Here is a 23,153-nt window from a genome sequence, read left to right on the forward strand (position 1 = left end):
AAAAGCCCTCTCATTAATTCAGTTAGATGATATGAAAGTATACATTAGGATACCCCAAACCAAAAATTAAACGTTTTCTTGTTCTTAAATTTGTTCTTTGGCCTCAAAACTGCGAGACCTTTTCAAACGTGCCTCCAATGTTGGAAATTGCTACTTTTCCGCGCTTGGGATATGTTTATACATAGATTAGATTATATTTGTGGGGGTTGGACAAGTCAAAGCACTCAGTCAGAAGACCATTGTACTACACCCTGATAGATTTCAGCAGAAAGAATAGAGAGATAGGCAAGATAAAATGTGGGTGGTAAGAGGGAAAAATTAGTTTGAGATCACTCTTCCACAAATCTCTTTGATTCATTAATGAATCTTAAGAGATCCAGAAGAGGAAGAGTATGAACTTTATCCATACTCAGTATATCGCAACCCAATATCCTAAGTCTGATTCTGGAAAACGCCGGACAGCTACAGAGAAAATGCTCTGCAGTGCCGTCGTCCTCAAGACAGGATTTCGACGACCCCCTTGTCAGCCATATGCCGACCACAGGTATCGTGCCCTGTGATTACACCCACCAGTACTCTCAGGTCCTTTCTGTTGAGTTTTAAGAGAATGGTCGCTATTTTCCTGTTTGGTTCTTTTGCAAAGCACTTGGCTACTTTTGTAGATCTCATGATGCCGTCAATCCATAGTGGAATTGAAGCGGAATTGACACCTATAAAGGGTAGGATACTTGCAGAGTCTTCATTAGCCGGTGTATCAGCTCGTTCCCTGTAATACTACAATGCCCAGGCACCCAAATAACATTAATTTTGTTGTGTTTGGCAACACTGTTCAGTTTTGTCTCACATTCTCCGACTTCATAGAGTAGCGGGGGTTAGGAAGGGCTTGCAGTGCAGCTTGACTGTCACTACAAATTCCAATACTGCTACCCCGCCACTTTTGTTCAATTAGCCAGTATGCCACGTTCAAGATGGCATAGACTTCCGTAAGAATACCGTGGCCATCTGTGCTGTAGCATAGGAGTACTTAGTGTCTTCGTCTAAGTGCCGTCCAGATCCGCTACCATCACTGGTTTGGATCTGTCGGTGTAGAAGGTGTGTTGATATCGCATTAGTAGGTTCTCTGAACTTAACTTTAGATCTCTATCTGGGATCAAAACATCATACTTCCTACCGATGCATGTTTATGCATACATCTTAAAAGGCTATGTTTGTACATACGATTACATCTTAAAAGACTTTGTGTTTCAAAATTGGGTGCCGTTTTGTCCGCTAGGCGTTTAATGAAATCAATTTAAGAAGGGAGGGTTTTTGCTCGGTTGTTATGTTTGCGAAGAAATTGGCAAGTCTTTGGATCTGTACATTGTTGTCGAAAACTACAAGCATCCGTATGGAGTGAAGATTTTGGAGGAATGTCATCATTGGCTTATGGTGGAGGCTCTCAGCAAAAAGTCAAAAATCAAGGAAATTAACAATATCTGGTGAGTGGCTTACTTTCGTGGGATGATAAATATTACTAGGCATGAATCAGTGAACTTTGTTGTGAAAAACAAGTGGAGGGGCAGATCTTTATGTGTATGCAGCGACAGCAAACCTGCGCTCATGGCCTTAGACAGCCCTCCAACCACTTGAGCTCTGTAAATCAAGGCTGAACTATGTCGGCAGACATAATATCGTGATGCTTACATGGGTCATGAGATATGTGGGTACCGCGGGTAACGAGAGCTCTGACTCTTTAGCTAGAATGGGCTCTTAGAGCAACTTCTTTGGCCACTCCCTTCTCCAGCCATCAAAGCCACGGTTAGCAAACGGGTTACTTCAACCCACAAGCGAGCTTGGCAGGCTAAGAGAGGCTGATGTTACCTTTGATGAGACAAAACTTATGTTACCTTTCATGCCCGACCGAGTGTCGTAGTTTCTCCTGCTACTAAGCAGAGGGGACTGTAGGCAGCTGGTTGGACTGATTACGGGTTACTTTCTATGGGCAAAGCACATGGAAAAGGTGGGCATCTCATACATTGCACTGTACCCAGCATGTGGAGAGCAGGATGAGACGGTGGACCACCTCTGTGCGTTTTTCTCGGCCTTGGCTTGTATCAGGTTTAAGGCCTTTTGCACTGATGTGTTAAGAAGCGACCACCTTGGCTCCTTGGCTCTACAAGATTTACTCAGATTTCTTCTGAGGTTGGGTAGATGTAAAGAAAATAAAAAAGGGAATCCGAGTGCAGTACAATGGACTTAGTGTTGTATTTGCTAGTTGTCTTGACAAACAAAAAAAAAAAAAAAAAAAACAGGCATGAGAACGGACCTTTATGTAGTAAGATCGCATGTATTAAACAAATTTACTATATATGCTATCACCCAACTTGAATTTTCACCCAACTTCAAACCAATTTTTGCCTTACAACCCTCCCTACACATACTAAATTCACGACCCGACTGCGTGGGTGTGGTGCCATAAATCCATCTGTTTGGATTAAAATACGATTGGAGGTTTGGTGCTGGTATCCATTCGGAAAGATTAGGTATTGTTTTCTATATTCGATTGCCTGATCACGGGAGCGACTTTTTCACTTATTTATGAGTCGATATGATTCTGTACCATGAAATGTAAGTTTTTAATGGCAGCTATGGTATATTAAATTCCTGGAAAACCTGTTGTGTTTACTCAAAGCCATCTTGCTTTATATTCTAATCAGGAATAATCCAGGTATCCTCTTGTAATCATGAAGCTACTAATCAATGCAAAGTTTTTTGCAATTGCGGAGCATACAGGCATGCTGACATACCTACCCAGTTGACGTCATGTGCGGGAGGAGGAAAAAATACAACACATTCGTTGCTTTTACTTGGCACTATTTAGGCTAAGAGCTTAAGGCTCGGTCGATTTTTCTTTCAGGGACCTAATGATTTAAGTTTAAGTAGAAATCGGCTTTAAGGGATAGGGGTAATAGTAAACCCGCCATACTTGTGTCTGTGACATACCCTTAAAAACTGATGTTATGCCGATGGTCCAGAAACAAATCATGTACTTAAACATATAATACATTCTACATTTAATGGGAAGATTTGCTATTTAACAAAAACCTCAAACCACTGCAGCCGTTTGTGCGCGTTTTATTTTGAAAGTCAAGCCATCAATCTAATTAATTCAGGCGCTTTATAACCTGAATATAAATATTAATTATTCTCTCATTTTGGAAATTTGGGAATACGCGCTCGTAAAGTCAGCGTATACTCATACACATGTAATTATATCTGCTATTTATGTAAGTACATTAGGGCGGGTCAATTTGTTCTTAAAAAATGTAATCGATTTTGTTGCGGCGACTGAAGTATTTTACTGGCAATTCTGAACAAAAAAATTCCTAGAAGCATAGCTCGAAAATGGATTTTGAGTCCCCTTACTTTTAATTTAAGTTATTAATACCCAATAAATGTTTTTGTAATAAAGGGTTTTCCAATATCCGGTGTTATCTATCACTATCGATCTGGATAACGTTAATTTTCAACAAGACGGCGCTACGTGCCACACAAGCAACGAAACTATTGATGTTTTACGGGAAAAGTTTCCGGACTTTATTATTATCTCTCGAAGAGGTGATCACAATTGGCCACCGAGATCTTGTGAGTTAACACCTTGTGACTTTTTTCTCTGGGGTCACGTAAAAGAGAAGATCTACGTCAACAGCCCAGCGTCGATTCAAGACCTCAAAGATGGAATTCGTGAGGCTATCGAGGACATAGGGCAGCCACTTTGCAATTCGGTTATGAAAAATTTCATAAAAAGAATGTTGCCTGTAAGCGTGGTCGTGGTGGTCATTTGCCTGATGTTATTTTCCACTATTCTCGGCATACCTTGCTCTTTATAATAAAATAAACATCCGATCATTTATGTATATTAAAAAATATCATTTTTCTTTGAATATCAAAATAACACCTCTTATTGGAAAGTCCTTTATTTATTTTGCTCAAACCCCTTTGCTAAACAGAGTAAAAAAGAAAAGTTTAGCAAATTTTACTACTTTTGAAGGAAGAAAGTCTATTTTCCCTATTTTATATAAAACACATATATTACAATTATTTGATTTCAAGCTATAAAAAAATATATAATATAATATACAAATAACATGAAAATATTTGATAAAAAAGCTATAGCAGTAAAATGCTCCATAAAGAACTCCACTGAATATTTCATTATTATTATTTTTAAGAGAAAAATGACAATACAATTATAATACCTACAATTATTTGTTCCCCCTTATTTGAAGAGTAACACTAAGAACTGGAGCTTTCGGTTTCTAATCAATATAATTCACTATATTTTTCACTACTATTGCACTGTGTGGCAAAAATAATACTTTGGATGCACTTTTTCTCAGACTTAGTCAGTCGAAAACAGTGCATACTCCGAATTTTTCATTCAACCTCAAAATCTGGACTCGAGTAGAAAAAATAGTTTTTCCTAGATTGACGCATACACTAACGGGAATTAGAAGTTTTGAAAGTCCACTGAAGCTTGGGTTAGATGTGTTACCTTGTTTCTCTACCGTGAGTGGGATATAACGGGTTAAACTGCTCCACAAAAATGTTTGCCATTAAATTCTACAAAAAGTCTCTTAGTACACCAAAGAAAAGGTTTTAGCTTAAACGCCGCAAATAAGTGAAAACCGAAAATGTTTTTGAAGGTTAATTTCGTTAGAGACAAAAAAATTCCATTTATTAATGTTGCCTGCTTTTTTTTTTTTTACATACATACATATATCTAAAATTTAAAGTGCACCTAGTTTTTTAGTCCAATGTTGGAAAGTTGTAGTTTTGTGTGTTGTACAGTGTAATTACACTATTCGAAGCAGAGTTCAAAATACCTTTACAATAGTTCTTGTCTTCTACATTTTTATGAACTGCAATTTCGTCATCTACCTGTATATGATGCAGTGGGCAAATCGAAAAGAAGAGGGTCAGGGTCTTCAATAGGCACCAAATTTGGATCAATGTGAAAAACTGCTGGTTCTAACTCTCCCTAGCGGAGGGTTTTAAGGAAAATAAACATCAAAAATTAATTTCTCGTACCTAGACACTACATATTTACATTTTATTCCAAAAAAATGTAACAAAATAGAAAAAAAAGTGATTAAGGATTAATAACAAAAATTAAAAATAAGCAGACCAGAAATCCATTCTAAGTCTATGCTGCCACGACCTTTCTTATTCACAATTGTAAGTAGAATACTTAAGTCACCGAAACAAAGTAGAAAAAAAATATGACCCGCCCTAATGTATATGCATGCTATAGTGTTTTTACCTATATATAATACATGTGCACACACATACTAGCAAATATTGTTTCCGCTATAACAAGCGTAGCTAATGAGCCGTCCAACAGTACGCACACCATTGGCAAACAAACGGGGGTGTTGGTGTGGCGAAATTGTATTGTTTGCGTTCACTGACAAACCAACTCATAACGCCAACTCACAGCTATTCTTTGCGATAAATCTATTCTGAAATGTGATTTCTCGTTTACACTACTTAATTCGATTAATGGCTTTTCGCTTATTTTTATTCTAAAATACTTGCAAATATCTATTCTGGATGAGTTTTTTTTTACCCTTTTATTCTTTGTATAAACTTTTGTGTATTATTGCAATTATTTTTTAATTTTTAGTTGCTCCTCAACCGCTCTAAATTAGCATTATACCACTTGACTTTAATGCCCAAATACTCAGTATGGAAGATAATTTATGGGATACGTATTTGTAGTTGCCAAAATAAGCTTTAAATAAAAAATATAAAATTCGCACATAAAATTAGAGCTCTGCATTTCCATGAGGAGCCTTTTATATGACTATGTATATACATATGTATGTAAGTATACTTGTATGTGCACTTGTCTGAGAATCAATTTATCAAGCATTTTTAATGTGAAAAATGTCAGAATTCAGAACAGGAACCAACCACCTTACAAAACAAGAAACAAGTCAATTCAAGTTATATACCTATAGTAATAAAGAAAAAAAAAACGGTTTAAAGACAGGTAGTTCGGTAAATGGCTATAAAAAAATAAATAAAAGAACGCGAATATCTTACAGACAGATAAACCGGCTTTAGCGATAACGACGAACTTAAGCGTTTGGGTAGCAAATATTTATTATATAATATTTAGATAAAGCTAGGCAGTAATGGCGGTGTATAAAATTAACACTTAAGGAACTACTGTTTGCCTTTTTGTTACTAGCAGCCTCAGACGGCTGTGGCTAGGTCGCCTAACTTTATTGATAACATTGAGCGTGAAGTTAACACAGTCAGGTACAATTTGTATGGTTCCGACATGTGGGGCGCCTTAACTCCTCATATAGATCGGGGCAATACATATAACAACTTTTTGAATAAACCTCATAGTTTTCTTGAAAATATGATTGAGAAAATGTTATGAGGCCTGCCAAGATACCCGCAGTGAAACAAGGGTAGATAATCCAATGTTTCCTGCACCTCCAACTGCAAAAATTAAAATTCCGGTAGGAACAGTATTTACTTTTGGGCTACTCTTCGGGGAGCACTAATTGCTTACATTGCGATTGGGCAACCCCACAACGCCCTTCATCATCATCACTTGACGCTACAGCTTTGTGTGTGCTTTGGCCTGCTGCACAAAATGTCTCCATTTGACTCGACCCTTGGCTGATTCCTACCAGTTGCTGACCTTGAGTTTCCTCATGTCGTGTTCTATTTCGTCAATCCATCTTGCTTTCGTTGCTAATATTTTAGCGTCAATTATTTTTCGTTCAGATATCGTGGAGTCCATTCTCATGGCCATCTTAGTCTTTGAGCTTTGATGAACCGTACAACCTTTTATCTTCTGATTAGTTGGTCCAGTTCATAGTTCCATCTAATATGCCATTCACCGTTTTCTTTGACTACACCGAAGATTTGCCTGAAAATTTTTATCTCAAGTACTTAGAGTTGGTTTTTGCCTTTTTCATTAATTGTGCACGACTCCGATCCGTAGCAAAGAGCTGGTCGAACTACATATTTATACAGCGTAATTTTGCAAGGTCTGTTCAGCAGCTTTGATTTAAAAAAGATTGATAAGTTAGTAGAATGCTCTATATGCTGCTGGTATTCTCTCGTTTATTGTGATGCTCATTGCATTGTTGGGGCTTAGTTTAAACCCAAAATACGTACAAATTTTCACCGCTTCAAATTCGTGTGTTGTGATTTTTATTATGCCAGATACCATCTTAGTTTTTCTGGAGATTAAAATATAGTTCATACTACAACAAAATCAATATAGCTCAATATAACAAAGTTTAAAAAATGTTTAACTTTTATTTGGGAATTTTTTGGATATTATTAAAAATCAACGCAAATGTTGGACCACCTAAAACATGAATGAGCTATAAAACTGCATATACCGAATTTTTTTAAAGATTCTGTCAAAAAAGTTTGAAAATTTGATAAATGTTTTCAAGTTTTGTACAAAGTTTGAAACTTTGAGTTGAATGGGTCTTACCATATTTAAACTCCTAGAGTGTACTCTGCACTGGTATACGGAAACAAAGTGGTCTGTACCAATGGATAGTTCTCCCAACATCTTGTAAGCGGAGATGTATGTCATCTGTCTATGTGCAGAGACCAAATTAAATAGAAAACTCCGGAATGAAGTGCCGTTTTGAGCGACAATGAGGCGGCACTCAAGGCATTGTCATCCTTCGAAGTTAAGTCCTCATTAGGCCTTGAATGCATCGAGACTCTGAACTTGCTAGGAATGCACAATCGCAATCGGCTCATATGGGTACCAGGACACAGTGGTACAATTGCAAACGAAGTAGCGGATGCATAGGCTAGAGAGGCTGCAGCCTCCTTCTTTGCTGCGGGACAACAGCACTCCTTGAAAAAAATGAAAAGCTAAGACTAAAAGACGTGAGGTGGTACCAAATTATGGTGATACGCCAGGCTAAGTCCTTACTGGGGGGTATAATTAAAGGAGGTTGAAACAACTCATAGTTCTCCCTAAGGACAAACTGATAATGCGCATGGACATTTCCACAGGTCACTGCAGATAGCTTAGTCATCTGTACAGGATTGGGATATGGTCCACTGACGCCTGTTTTTGCGAGCAGTCTCCGGAGACTCCAGCATCTCGAATGTGATGCTATAGCGCGAAGAAGTATGAGATATCTTGGCCGGCTGCGGTCGGAAGAAAGTCACATACTCGTACGCTCAGCCCGACCCCGTCCTATCTTAGGTTTATTAAGGGAATTGGGTTTGAATGAGGTACTGTTATGAGTGGAGAGCACAAAAGACCAAAAGGTCGAAGTGCAAACCTGGTTTTCAATTTTTTAATGTACTTTAAGTGAAAAATATTGGAAAAGAGTTATTGGCAAATGACAAACTACTTCGTATTCCCATCATGACCCAATCGAAGCTGAAGCCACTAATACAGCGTTTTTCAATAGGTGCGCTTCAACTTTTTTCCGATAGGGAGGGCGAACGACGCAATATTTTTTATTTTTCGCTTGTCATTTGTAAACTTCATTAGTATACATTTCATCATGGAACGCCACACACTTGAGCAACGCTTGCAAATCATTGAATTTTATTATAAAAATGCGTGTTCTGTTAAGAAAGTTTAAAGTCGAAAAATCATCTTCAGTGATGAAGCTCACTTTTGGCTCAATGGCTTTGTCAACAAGCAAAATATGCGTTACTGGGCAGAAAGCAATCCACACGTGATTCATGAGGCACCGTTGCATCCCGAAAAAATCACTGTTTGGTGCGGTTTACATGCCGGCGGCGTAATTGGCCCATATTTTTTCGTTGACGACAACGATCGCCACGTTACTGTGAATGGAAATCGATACCGCGATATGATAAACGATTATTTTTGGCCGCAATTGAATGGTATGGACTTAGACGACATGTGGTTTCAACAGGACGGGGCCACAAGCCACACAGCACACGCTACAATTGATTTGTTGAAGAGTAAGTTCGATGAGCGCATTATTTCCAGAAATGGACCGGTCGAATGGCCGTCGCGCTCGTGTGATTTGACGCCTCTAGACTATTTTCTTTGGGGTTATGTGAAGTCATTGATCTACAGTAACAAGCCGGCGACGATTTGTGAGCTCAATATTGAACGCGAAATTGCTGGAATTTCGGCCGATTTATGCAAATGAGTGGTCGAAAATTGGGTTCAACGATTGGACTTCGTAAAACGCGCACGCGGTGGTCATGCAAAAGAAATCGAATTTCATACTTAAATGTATATATTCAAACTCGATAATAAATAAAAAATTAGTTAAAAAGTCAAACCGTTTGTGTTTTATTCAAAAAAAAAGTTGAAGCGCTCTGAAAAACGCTTTATAATTCCGGCCGTTGAGTCTGGTCAAACAAAGGCTACCAAGAGGAAGTAATGCAAACTACTAAATAAGTTTCTTAATATGGAAAGGATACTACTGAACAACACTTTCTTAACATTTTGCCCATATATTATTATTATTATTGTACTTAAATGTATTGAAATTAATTATTTTAGGAGTATCAGAAAATAATTATTACTTTTAATTATTTAATATTTATATTTATTTAATATCATAAATGATTTTTTAAATACTCAATAAATCTTTTCCAACTATTCATTTAATTAACTAAAAACAATAATTACTTACAAATTTTAACAAACTTTACTTTCGCGCGCTACTCTCTGCTCTGTCTGCTCACAACCTCTCTTAGACAAATTTGAAATGTTAACTAATGTAAATATGTATGTATGTACTTACTTAAGCTGCTAATCAACACCATATCAAATAATAAGTCAGCGCAATTAAATATAACTGCATATGAAATTAAAAATCTTGGGCGCATGCAATAATATAAAATCGATATAACTGGGGAAATGAAAAATAAAATGCATTTAGAAAATAATTCCAATCACCAGCCATCAATCAAATTTTATGCGCTTTTTGCTTATTCATACGCTGGATATTTCTTTCACTCTGGAAGGTAAACAATAGCAAAAAAATCATCATTGTAATTAAGCCATAGAGGAAATGATAGCCAAATATTAGTAAACACCGGAAATGGAAAAAGTTAAATTAGAAAAAATTAATATCTATGTATATGCATCTATCATAACACCTCACCGCCTCATTTGCAATTCAGTAATACGCTAATGCAAACCTTGCGCGCTCGGGAACACTCTTACTATGATTAAGCGATTTTTAATAACAACTTCGAGCTGTTCACCCACTCACTCAGTCACCTAATTCACTCACCAATAATCAAATGAAACAATCAAGTTGTACTCACCGAACCACTAACTAAAAACGCTACTACCAAATAATATGCAAACATGAACAAAACTCTCCAAACATTTTTTGAAAATGCTACAGACTGAAGGAACTCAAAGTGCAAATTCATTTTCTAAATTTCAGCCTGCAACAACTTTGAGCCACACAGCCCACCAAGCGGCAATTCAATCGCTTCAGCCACTACAATTTGATACTGGAATGAGATATTGAATAATTAAATGACTTAGTACGTGCAGCTGAGTTCAACGACAAAAAAAAAAGAAAAAATCATTTAAATTCATGTAATCACATTGAAAAAAAGTGCGATAGGCAAAAAACCATTCCTTGTCTATGAATATCTGCTGATGAGTGAGAGTGAACGAAAAAACAAATAGCCCACACCAGTACGTACTCGCATAAAGAAAAAGTGGCGACAAATTACGAGTGGGCCAAGTAAAAACGAAAATAAAATCGCAAAAGGTAGGAAACGGATGCGGTGGCCTCAAAAGCCTCAAAAGCGCGCAGCTGAAAGTGTAAACGAAAAAATCGAAACCTCTGCCACACAATCTTGCCAATACATACATATGTACACTTTCGCGTGCAGTGTAGAGCGTGCGGGGCTCCTATGATTGCGGCCCAGTAAAATTCACATTTAGTACCTTCCGCTCAACCGCATCGAGTTGGCAGATCGCGTGCGTCGCAATCATTTCGTGCGCTCTTTTCCTATCGATAATTACGACTACTTGTGCGAAGTAGTGTAGTTTGTTGTGCGCTTGTGCGAATGCGCACTGCCAAATAAATCGCACCAATAATAAAGATAGCAATAATAACAACAACCACAACCACAACAACAACGATAATAATAAGAAATTAAAAAATATAATGGCTGTACAAAATCAAAACTTGCCACAAAAATCTGCAACAAATCTAACGAAAAAAGCGACAACAACTTCGAACGCCACACAGCCGTTGGCGAAACCACGAACGAAATTCGGCCAAGCCGCAGCAAACGTTGCCACAGAATTGGGACACCACACACAAATATCGAGTGGTGGTGGTGGTGCTGGTGTTGGTGTTACTGGGCAGGCAACAACTTCGACGATGCCAGCGGGAGCAGGGACAGTGGCGGGAACAGTCCCAAATGGTGGTCCACGCGTGTCTTTTAATCGGGATGTGCATGTGAAACGAATCGGTTAGTAGGCATAAATACTTTGATAAATATTTTAGTTTTAGATAAAGCATTGAACAAAATCATTTTGAAATCAGTGAAGAAATCAGTGTTACCAACTTAGGAGAACCTGTTTAAACATGCGATTAATTGGTGAGACATTTCTGGTAGGTAATTTTTAGAGAGAGAATTTTTCTAGTTGTTTGTAAATTTGAAACAGCTGATTGACAGGTTCAAAATATTGCCGTTCAGGCTCTGTTATTATAGTAAATTGCGGTGGAAAATAGATGTGCCTTTAATTTTCATACGTCTGAGGAAATGTGCGAAGAAATCTCAGAGCATCTTGCAGCAGGCAGCACTTCTTGGAGATGATTAGATTATTTTGATGTGCCAACAAACGATAAAGCCTCGTTTGACGAAATTCACTTTATAATTAACATATTCTGAGTAGAATTGGTGGTGCAATTTAAGACGGTGCCGAAAGGAAAATTATAAATATCGCAAATAAAAAATCCGAGCATCCGACTTCTCGAAAAACCAGCTCTTCGTGTGCAGAGAAGGTTTTTCAATTCTATTCTCAATGATGTTTTAAAAATTTTTCAAATCACTATACTTACCATTTGTTTACTTGAACAAAATTTTAATAATTTGTTCTATTTTTTAATAATTTTTTTCCACCTATTCTCTAGTGCTGCATTATCCTGATTTTAAGAGTACTTAAAGAAAAAAGATTCCAAAGATTTTTTTCATTCAATAACAATACCTCTGTAAACATTCCAAACCATTGAGTTAATTAAACGTAGTTTGTTCATCAAATCTGACCTGCATATACACACTTATAAGCATGGATATATGCATGTGTGAGTAATATAAGTAGAGCATTTATAACATCAAAACATTCGCCAAAAATAATTTGCTTAGTGACTTGATAAGGTAAATTTTTCGTGTGACAGCTGAATATTTTACTGCACTCACTTACCTTCAACCAATTTTGTACCTTGAAATGCTTCAGTATGCGATAAATTTCTCTCAGATGACAATGAAATACATATATACCTACGTGTTTATGTGCGAACTACTATTACCAAAAGCAATCAGAACACTTTTTTAGAGCACATGTACACATTTCTCTCTCAAAAAAGCTGAATGTAGATATGACTAACATTACTATATTAATTGTCAAATCTAAATTCAGATCGAAAATTTTGGCCTGAAAAGTAAGTTAGTAATTACAATTAGGAGCTCATTAAAAAATTTTCGAACCCCATATATGCATGTATGTTATATGTAGTACAATATTCTTAAATGCATGTATGTATGTATATTGAAACAGGGTCTTTCAACTTCGAGTTTTTTTTTTATATTCGCGTTCAATTTGCGTATGCATTGGAAATGGGAATTTTATCGTAATGAATTATAAATATCCACGCTGAATAAGAAGATTATTTTGAAAAATTTTTTAATGCCATTTAGGCGAAATTGGAGCTCTATTTTTAGCGCCAAAAATTATCTTTCATAGCTACTGGTTTAATCACATAAATCCAGAGATGGGCCCACAAAAAACATTCCAAAGGCGCTTAGACGGGCAATCTCGCTAGACGAATTGCTGCAGAATATCGAAGAGTTGTTTTTATTTGAAATTTCCCTTTTAATTAGCTGATTGCTTCGTTTGGGGGTGAGAAATGCTACACTGTTTTGCGGAAAGCACTTCTTCAATTTTCAGAGCACTTTTTCAACAATTTGAATTGTTCCAACTTTTTTCTCGCATTATTTCGACGACTAAATAAACATTTGCATGCAAGTGGTCCCAACTGGTTCTGTTTAATCTTCAGTTCCTGGAAAATAGAATAAATGCTCACATGCTGGTGCTACTCGACGTTTTAAGTGACTTTATAAGCATCCAGGACTGGCCCATCTGAACGGAATCGTTGGAACCAGCGCTTTGCTTTCGCATTCGTTACTGTATTCGATACTGGAACCATAAACAGTACACATTTTTTGGCCTCCTGCTCCTCCTATTCCAAATGTATCTCTTTTCTTATCTTTACTTTTGAGCGCTGTAACACACAGTCGGCTTCTTCAAATATGAAACTGTCATAGAACTTTTTTTTAAGCATAAGGGGTGACCCCTCAGAACATGAGTTATGACTCGCTAAAAGCTTCTAGCAGAAAAATAACTAACGGACACCTGCTAAATAAAGTTTTTAACATAACTCGGTGTCACAATCCGTTGACAGTACACGTATTTCCAGCTGAATTTTAATATCCTTTATTTCCTGACTCAATTTTTACTCCGGATTCTGTTACGAAGGGCCAATATTTACGATCGATCGACGATTTCAAAGACCCACCAATTCCACGTAGTGGATTTCAATGATTTATCCGGTTGTTGAGCGAATTAATTGCTTTATTTAATTCAATGGTAACATCCTGACTGACTATATCTATTTACAGGGTAAAATATCAAACACTTAAGAACTAAAATTAAATAGAGAGTTTATTTGACAAATATTAAGATTCAATAAATCACTTAAACAAAGGCCTTGGTATCGTAAAATCAAGATCAAGACTTCTAGGAAGTCGATTAAACTCTTTAAGTTTTCTTGTAATTAAGGTAACAATCGAATCTCAACAAATGAGATTCTATTTCGTGATTTCAGCAATAAAAGCAAAGCCGATTTGAAGCCTAGATTTTCAAGTTTCCAGAGCAGGATTTTGTGCGATCCCGTGTCAAATGCTCCCGAAAAATCGGTGTATATGGGGGCCACTTGACCCCTACTCTTAAACTCAAAGACACAGAACTGAGAAGAAAAAGCTAAATTGGTAACAGCAGATCGTCCATCAACAAATCCATGCTGAAGATTGGAGTGATGGACGTGACCTTACAACGGGCAATGAAAACGCCAGTAGATAGTGAATATTGAAGATATAGCTTAATAGTGAACAAAGTGATTAACTCAGACTTAGGATATTGGGTTGCGATACACTGAGTATGGACAAAGTTCATACTCTTCCTCTTCCGGATCTCTTAAAATTCATCAATGAATCCAAGAGATTTGTGGAAGAGTGACCTCAAACTAATATATCCGTTTTTACCATCACATCTGTATGCATACGAGCACATATACATTTTTATATTCGATTGTGTTGAAATCGTTCTACTGTGGTTTATTTTTGTTGCTAAATAGCAACTTGGCCTGGTGGTTGGAGCTGTACGCAGTAGCCTTGATGCCCCCACATTTGGCATGCCATTTCGAGAACGGCTTGTCATACATACACACGCTCACATTTAATATACTACGTATAAGTACATTAGTTGTGTATACTTGACTGGGTTTACTACTCCGTTCAATCGGATTGTTATTTTGTTCTTGAATTGTTATTTATTTATTTTTCGATTTTTATCCACTTGTCTCGAGTGGAATTGTAGCTGATTTGAAGTGATTTCAATTTGTTTATTTTATCGCTGAATGTATTTTAATTTGACGCGAAATAGAAAATAGATTGCGTCTTAGTAGTGTGCAGCTTTTACATTTCGCACTGCTGAAATCGATGTATTGACGCCTACTTAGGAAGTCAGGTAGGTTAAGCGAAGCAATAGCACAACAAAACCAGCAATCATTCTTACTCAATAGTTCCTCTACCACATACACTTACTCACATTTCCATACATACATATACATATACATTTTTATGTGTATAAAAACAAAACAAAAGTGATAAACCTAAGTATGAATAAATAACTTTTGTTTTCAATTGAGTTCAATTTAATTATTGCTGTTGTAGTTAATTTTCGAAATTAATTTGTATGGCATATAAATACAATTTAGCAATTTTTGTGAGCATAAAAGTTCGTTAATTTATGATTTTGTAGTGGCATCTGCTTGCGCCCCGCTGCTGGTCAAAACATTCAATCCGAAATTTTATTTGTATGAAGGTTAATGGGGGCATACTCGTTGCTTCAATGAATTTGCTGTTTGATGTCGGAAGTTTTTTAGTTTGCTATTTATTAGTTCGAGTTCATTACTCACTATTTGAAGTGCAATGGCGGTATGCAAAATAAAACGTGACCATCAATTAATTCTGAATGGGTAAATAATTTGCAATTACATTTTAATTAAAGTCGTTTTTCAAAACTCATTTTATTTGTTCAAGTGGAATGTTTAATAAAGAGAGATTTACACACACAAGCAATTTTTCTATATTAATTAATTGGATTTCTCGGCCATTAGGGTAGCATAGGTGGGAATTTTCAGTTCTGCGTTTGATGCAATATTAATTTTAACTTGAAATAGTGCTTAGAGGTGAAGTAAAACCTCGTTATAATGATGTTAAAGGGGTTGCACAAATTCTTCTATTTATTTATAGGATACGAGTATCAAAACCTCGATATTACAATAATGCAAAATTTATGAAAAATCTCTATAGCCCAATTTTATTAAACTATGTGGAAAAAATATTTGACGTAAGCTTATTTGGCAACGCGAAAACAAACACTTTGTGTATTTGTGTACATTAACCCGTTTGAGTTTTTTGTACGTGAGGTATGAAAAGCCATTTGCTTTAGAAATGCGTGTAAAAAGTGTAGTTGGCAACTCTCGGGAATACAAAAGAGTTGGTAAAAAAATAGAGAAATGTCAAGCAATTGGCTCATACACTGCCGTTGTGTGTGGGCGAGCTCCTTTTCGTATTTGCGGCATGCAGGTTGATGTCCTTCCTCGAATGGAGGAACCTACAGGTTTACGCTGCATCCGAACGGCAGATATTTTTTATGAGGAGCATTTTCATAGCAGAAACCCTCTATAAGGTTTGCCATTGTTTGCCGAGGGGTGACCACTATTAGAAAAAAACAAAACAAACCCATTCGCCTACGGCAGCTGCCGCTGTTTAGTAGCCAAAATATTTGTCCGTCGAAAAGTGACTGCAGTTGCGTAAGTCGTAGGTTATTTTTACAGATGTCAAATTCTCAAATATTAAATGCAGCGTAGAATGTTTCGCTTCGGAAAATATTTGGTGCCTTTTGATTGCAGTTTTATTGCGTAAGCAAATCGACTTAAGCTTAATTGGGTAATTCAATTTGACAACAACTAAAACAATACTGTCAGTCAACATATTCAGAATTCGCTAGAAGCCTTTGCGTCTTTAACAGTTGGTACAATGAAATTTCCGATACTCAAAACTTCGTCGTTACATCTATAATAAATTTTTATACATGCAATTTTGCAGCGACGTGGTTTTTCCAGGCGTTATCAAGGTTCGTTATGTCGAGGTCTCACTGTTTAAGTTTAAAAAAAAATTCATACGAAAGTTACGAGTTCATATAAAAATTCTCATTAGCGGAAACCTAGCGCGTTTTTGTATGACATGCCATGAAAAGGGTTTCAGAAGATTGAACCCGCCTTAGTTAGTTCAGTTAAAATTGGGAACAACAGACGCCAAGGCCATCGAGCGATTTTATTCGTATCTACCATTTGGTTGGCAGTGAACTAAGGTTGTCAATTTTCAGGAACCTGGAAATCTTATTTCGGGGCCGTCCCGAAATGAATCGTAGAATTTTATTTGTTGTATTTCAAATATGTTAGTTAATTACTTTTTGCGATTAAATTACTGCTTGTTTCGATTAAAGTGTGATGCTAAATAAAATCTACAATTAAAGCATTCCAATCCTCCAAGCCAGACCTAAATTTATTGGCAAAGTCCCAAGTGCATTCTGGCTATGAAGAAGCTCCCTCATGGAAACCGTCTGCCCAATGGAGACGGTCCCTGTATTTGTAGAACTCAGTTAAGACGCTAACCGAAAATGGCAGTAGAAGCTCGGCCAATTACTTTATGAAGGGTGTCCACAGTCAAGACTCCGCAAGCCGATAAAAAACATTTCCATATTTCTGTTCAAAATTAGCATTAATCGTAAAAAGTCAATAATCGAAAACAAAAAAAAAAAAAAATTAATGGAAGCATTTCGCTAAATCTGATCGAAATAAGCTAATTAATCTGTAAAGATTTCTTAAATGATCTCTTTGATGCCAAATATGATGGTATTTTACTCGCTGATGTAACGATATAATTAAGTTATTTGAGACTCAACTTAAACAGTTTGCGTTACTTACGCGTAAGTAATTAAATAACGCTAAAGCATGAAACGAATGCGTAGCATTCGTCATTACATCTCGATCAAGCTAATGAGGGAGGACGGGGTCCATCATAAAATGCAGTTCACCTTCAATGATTGCACATCGTATTGCGCGAGAGCATACATACCTACGCTCATATGATTTCAATACGTAGAGCTTTATATGTACATATGTATGTATGTATGCGTTTGGCATATCGGTAGCGCTTCATTGGCTCGTCTGTTGGAATGCTGGGCATATGTAGAGTGTCCTTGCATTTAATCTGTGTCGCATCAGTTGTATGCATGATAAACGAGACTTTTTCTTCTCGTTCTCATTTCGGAATTTGGTATTTAAATGAATTGCATATGTATGTACGTATGTATGTGTATGCACACTATATTCTTTCTGTTTCATAGAAAAGTTAGTCAAATCTCGCTACTATCCTCTATTAATATCTTTAACTGACACTCTACGTGCTGCTGTATGCGCCCATTTCACGTTTACTCTCACACGCTTATACCCAATACCCACTTGGAATTGGTCACCATTCATTCGGGCACTACACATTTCAGGATGCATCTTTTTTTCTCACGGCGCTGTTTTAGGTAAGTCATGGATTCGTATCAGCTCATTTGTTTACTGAGTTTCGATTACCCCCTCTTTCACTCTCTCCACAATCGTATTCATCTATTCATTGGGTAGATTTATGAGTTCCAGCTAGGCGAATCCATATAAAGTGGCATCGATTCTATAAATACAATAATTTGTTGGACTATCAAGATTGAAATGAATGAAATTTATATATGTACCTGCATAAGTACATATCAGATAACAAAAATAAAACAAAAATAGACAAGTACCTTAGGGGTAGATTTTTAAATATTTTAGAATAAAAAAACTCCAAAGTCTTAAGCATTAAATTGAGATAGTGCCCTCCTTAAAGCATCATTCATCCCATAAATAGTTTTTGCAACACCCACAAACACAATTAATTACAACGAAAACTACGGGAGGGAACATTAAAACAAATTTCCATGGAGAGGTGCGGACAATCAATAGAGCCTGCAATGACATCGACAACAGAGAACTTGCAATTTATCAATAAGCAACGATGTTAATAAGCAACCTGTCCCGCTTGGTTCTACAAATGTCATCGAGTGCAAAGTAAAGCGCCCTCTGAACAGATTTCAATCTATTAACATCAACTGCATAAAGAGGTCTGCTGACAAATACCGCGCATTTCAACCTGGACCGAACTGAAGGCCAGTACAACAGTTTGAGAGTATAAGGATCGAGTAAAGGCTAATGCCATGAAAGATTTAGAAACAATAATGAGTGGTGAAGTTGGCTTGGTAGAAGAAATAAAATTAAATTCTTGTGGAAAACATATCTTTTTTTAATTTCGGCTTTAACGAGTTGAACACTCCTTTCACTTCTTTTTATATATACCTCCGTAAATCGCACTTTTTGAAGGCATTCTGCAAAGTTCAATTGACAAAATCTATACAAAGAATCAAAATTCGTCCATTCTGATGGGAAGGGAAACAGAGGAAAAAGAACCCAATAGGTGGGAAGAAGGAAGAAGGAGCTTTGGCTTAGAGAATGACGGCCAACAGTGGCTAATTATATTTGTATTATCCGCTTCAGGCTAGTGATGAAATTCACCAGGTGTGTGATATTTAAACCTACATTATCCGCAGTTGTAGCCAAAAAGTGACAGCCCAGGTGTCTGAATCCTTGCGCGATGAGAGCAGGGCAGCTGAGAAAAAGGTGCTGAGATGATTCCAGACAATTTCTGCAGCAAGGACTTGAAGCAATCCCAAGTCTCACCGCATTACCACCTAACGGACAATGTCCCCTAAGAATACTCACCAAATTTGGGGGTTGCGGCTTTCTTAGCCGCATTATAGTTACGGAAATATAATTTCAAACCTTACCAAATATGAATGCGTTTATCTTTTTGTAGTCCTTAATTGCTTTCATGCCTTTTATACTCTCATAATCGTTTTACAATCTCTGATTTCACGCGCTGTCTTTAGCGTCTTTTGGGAAAATATGTGTTAAAAAAAAAAGAAAGGAGAGAGGTGACAAAATATGGTACCATAAATTAAAAAAAAGTACAGTTATATTCTCTAGTATAGCCCAAATAAAGATTGCCGTTCGCTGCATTTGAGCTGCATGCCAGCATGCCTCCAGTTTTCTTTTAGTTGACAATTCCAAATGGAGCCTTAGTGTAATTACTATAATTTTGTAAGGATGCTTAATTGCGTTCAAGATGTTGGATGCATCTTCACATGCGTCACAAAAGTCACAAAAGAACCAACGTCACAAGATCATGTAAGAGGGAGAGAATAAAAACGCCAAAAACGTGATGTCACTTTCTCAACACCATGTTTTTGTTGTTGTCAGAAACTACTACGAATTAAACGACGAAGTGAAAATGCAGAAACCATCAGTGATTTTATAACGCATGAAGAAACATTTTATTATGGAAAATTCTTTAAAATTTAATAAAATAGTGGCTGAAATGGATATATCGATGGTTTTCGAGAAATGACATAATTCAAAAATACAAAATACTGAGTTGGGTTAGTTTTCTCGATAAGTGACCGGCCAATTCGATCACCTGACAAAACGACACTAACGCCATCTCTCAGAATTGCTTCAAAATTCGCTTATGACGCTTTTCCAGATAAAAATATATAAACTCTGTAGTTGATTTTTGCTTTTAACGGCAGAACTCCGAATTTGAGTCAATTTTGAGTTGTGTCGCTTTGCTCGAAAACCATCGATATGAGCTGAATTATATTTCTCAATATGCATATTTACGCTGATAAAATCACTTCTAAATGGCAAACAAACCAACAAAAAAAATGTAAACAAACAAAGAAGTGAACACAAAAGAGAAAAACCAAGGAAGTGACGACACATACTATTCTTTTTTTTCTAAACTAGATTACAAATACACTGTCTGCTTCTTACGTGGTCTGGTATAATTGATTTATGTTTCCTACTGGGTATATGAATATTAATACACACATATATATATGCACTTGTACGTATATTTCCTTACATTCACTATCATTAAAAAGTGTTGAAAAGATTTATTTCATAGTTGCGCTAAATTTATGCTGCATGCGCTCGTGCATCACCCCTCTTTGATGAGAATAGCGGAGATGAGACCCATGGCGCAAGCAGCATAAAGAACACCAAACATTCGGTATTCGCCAACTGGCTAACTTTACTTCAGCAGACGTATTTCTTGTTCTTCTGCTACTATGCACATTCCTAATTGTGTCTGTGGCTGTGCTCGTTATTGCTGTTCCAGCTGACTGCATCAGCAATGAAATGACTGTAAAATAAGAAATTAAAATTGAATATGACAAATGCGAAGCGATAAAAATTATTCAGATACTTCTTTGTTTGCTGAGGTTCAGCGAGCACATTCGCCTTGGTCAGCGTCATTTCCTCACCTTTTGTTTAACTCTTTGCTGAACGATTACTATAATTATTTCTCTATTTAAATTTTTACGAGCTATTAGAGTTGAAAATTTATTTTAAATTTGCTGTGGCATTATTTAGTTTGTAAAAAAAGGTAACCAAGTGGACTGGGTTGATAAGAAATATGTGTTTAAATTTTTCAATTTTGTCAAGTCTAATTAATCCTTTCGGGATTAGTAGTCGGTCACTTAAAGTTAATGTATTGTATCAATACAAACTTCAGACAGGGGTTTTCAAGTTTGAGCCTCTTTTTAACAGTTTGTCGGTTTGACAGCTGTCAATAGATCCAAGATTTTTAAAATTTGTAGAAGATTTTCTAAATTTTTCTGAAAATCGGTTTATTTGTTGACTTGAGTATAATAGAAGTTAAATGAACAAATTTTGAAAAAATTATTATAAATTTGATTTTTATGCAGTGTTGAGAAGCTTGGTATAGTTTTTAAAGTGAAATATCTTATATTATTATGATAAAATATTTTAGGATAAAATATACTTTTTAAACTTTTTTTTTCAAATTTCATTTCTCGGCTCAAAATTTTAAAGAATTCATTTCATTTTTGAAAAATATTTTGTTGGGAAAAATGTGTTCTCTGCTTAAAAGTTTTATGAAAAAAAATGTTTTCTCAATTGTGAAAATCACGCTCCCCTTAGTTTTTTTCTTATTTTTTATTAACAGCTCAGACTTTGCTCAGTATTCCCTTAAAGTTTAATAGTGTAATTTCTATAACTTTTCGAGTTATATTAAAATACGTACAACGAACCAGTAAAAAATCAGTGCAAATTATTGCTCTAGCAAAGTGCTAACACACATACATACATACGTACCTACTTATGGCAATTTTACGTCCGTGTGCAAATCGATCGAATCGCCGCTTTTCGCATTGGTTGCTAATTGTTAATGAATTATGTTACATAAATCTTCATCTTCGATTTTATTGCATGCGCCCCACGTTTTCCATGTCATATATTTTTTATGATTATTTTTAAAACTTATTAAGACCAATTCCATGAGTCTAGGAAAAATGTTTCTACATTTCACATTTTGTCTACATTTATATAATATAAGCGTGGTATATAATACATTTTTCTAACCCTCAGTTGGGCACCCGGATCTGGCCAAATCGCCTTTGACGTGAATTTAACATATTTCTATTGTAGCTAACGACTTGACCTTCCAAGTAGTTTCTTAAAATTTAATTTTTTATCGATTTATGGTATAACCTTTTAAAAAGGATCCTCGAAAAGGACTAAAAAAGGTCAGACCCGGGTGCATAACTGAAAGTTTTAAAAAAGGTATCCAACAGAGGGTTAAATGATTTTATTCTTCGTTATAATCGTCCAACTGAGCCCAGAAAACAAGTTAATCAAAAATTGTAGTCGTAGAAATTGTAGATAAAATAAGAAGTAAAGGTGCACGTTAAATATTTCGGGTGCAAGAGAAAGTATTGAAAAATATCTCAATGCGCTTACCGTCAATGGAATGTTAGAAAGTTAGTTTTTTCGGCTTCACCATCATAACTTCCTAGAGTTCCAGTGAGAAACATAGCAAAAAGGAATATCTTCCATTCAGATCGGTTTTGCGCCAATATCTTAACTTCATTTCCACTAATGTGCATGGCGCCGGTTTCTGACTCCACCAGTTCTGTCCAGGTATTCGCTGTATTTCCATGTCTGCGGGTTTCTTGGGGGTTCCAATCCATGGTGAGCCTTGTTAAGTCACAATTTCTTCTGCGTATAATATGGCCAATCCAGCCCCATTTTCTCTTTCGGATCTTTAATAGTATTGGCTTCTGCTGAGCTCTCGCCCATAAGTCAGTATTCGAGGTAATATTTGACCAGAATATTTTGAGAATTTTTTGAAGGCATCGTTTACAAAAACTTGTAATGAGTTTGTGTCAGCTTAAGTCCCATTCCACATTTCACAACCATAAAGTAAAGTCGACTTTACATTGAAATTAAAAATTCGTAGTTTTGTGAGCCGTGAAATGTGTTCAAAATTGCTTGCAGAGAGCCAAATGCCGCCACAGCTTTCTTTGGCTTTTGACATCATCGCTCGAATCTCCAGAGACCAATTTAACACTG

At 36.3% G+C, this 23,153-nt stretch overlaps 1 protein-coding gene across 1 annotated transcript in view; it reads left to right on the top strand.

The window, feature by feature from the left end:
• The first annotated feature begins 10,035 nt into the window (after positions 1-10,035).
• LOC128867744 (uncharacterized) overlaps positions 10,036-23,153 on the top strand; it is a 107,631-nt gene continuing 94,513 nt past the window's right edge. The window contains exon 1 of the mRNA XM_054109202.1: positions 10,036-11,481. Coding sequence (XP_053965177.1) covers positions 11,172-11,481 — 310 coding nt within the window. The 5' untranslated portion in view covers positions 10,036-11,171. The remainder of the gene's footprint in view (positions 11,482-23,153) is intronic.

Source organism: Anastrepha ludens, chromosome 6 (assembly GCF_028408465.1).
Source record: "Anastrepha ludens isolate Willacy chromosome 6, idAnaLude1.1, whole genome shotgun sequence".
NCBI lineage: Eukaryota > Metazoa > Arthropoda > Insecta > Diptera > Tephritidae > Anastrepha > Anastrepha ludens.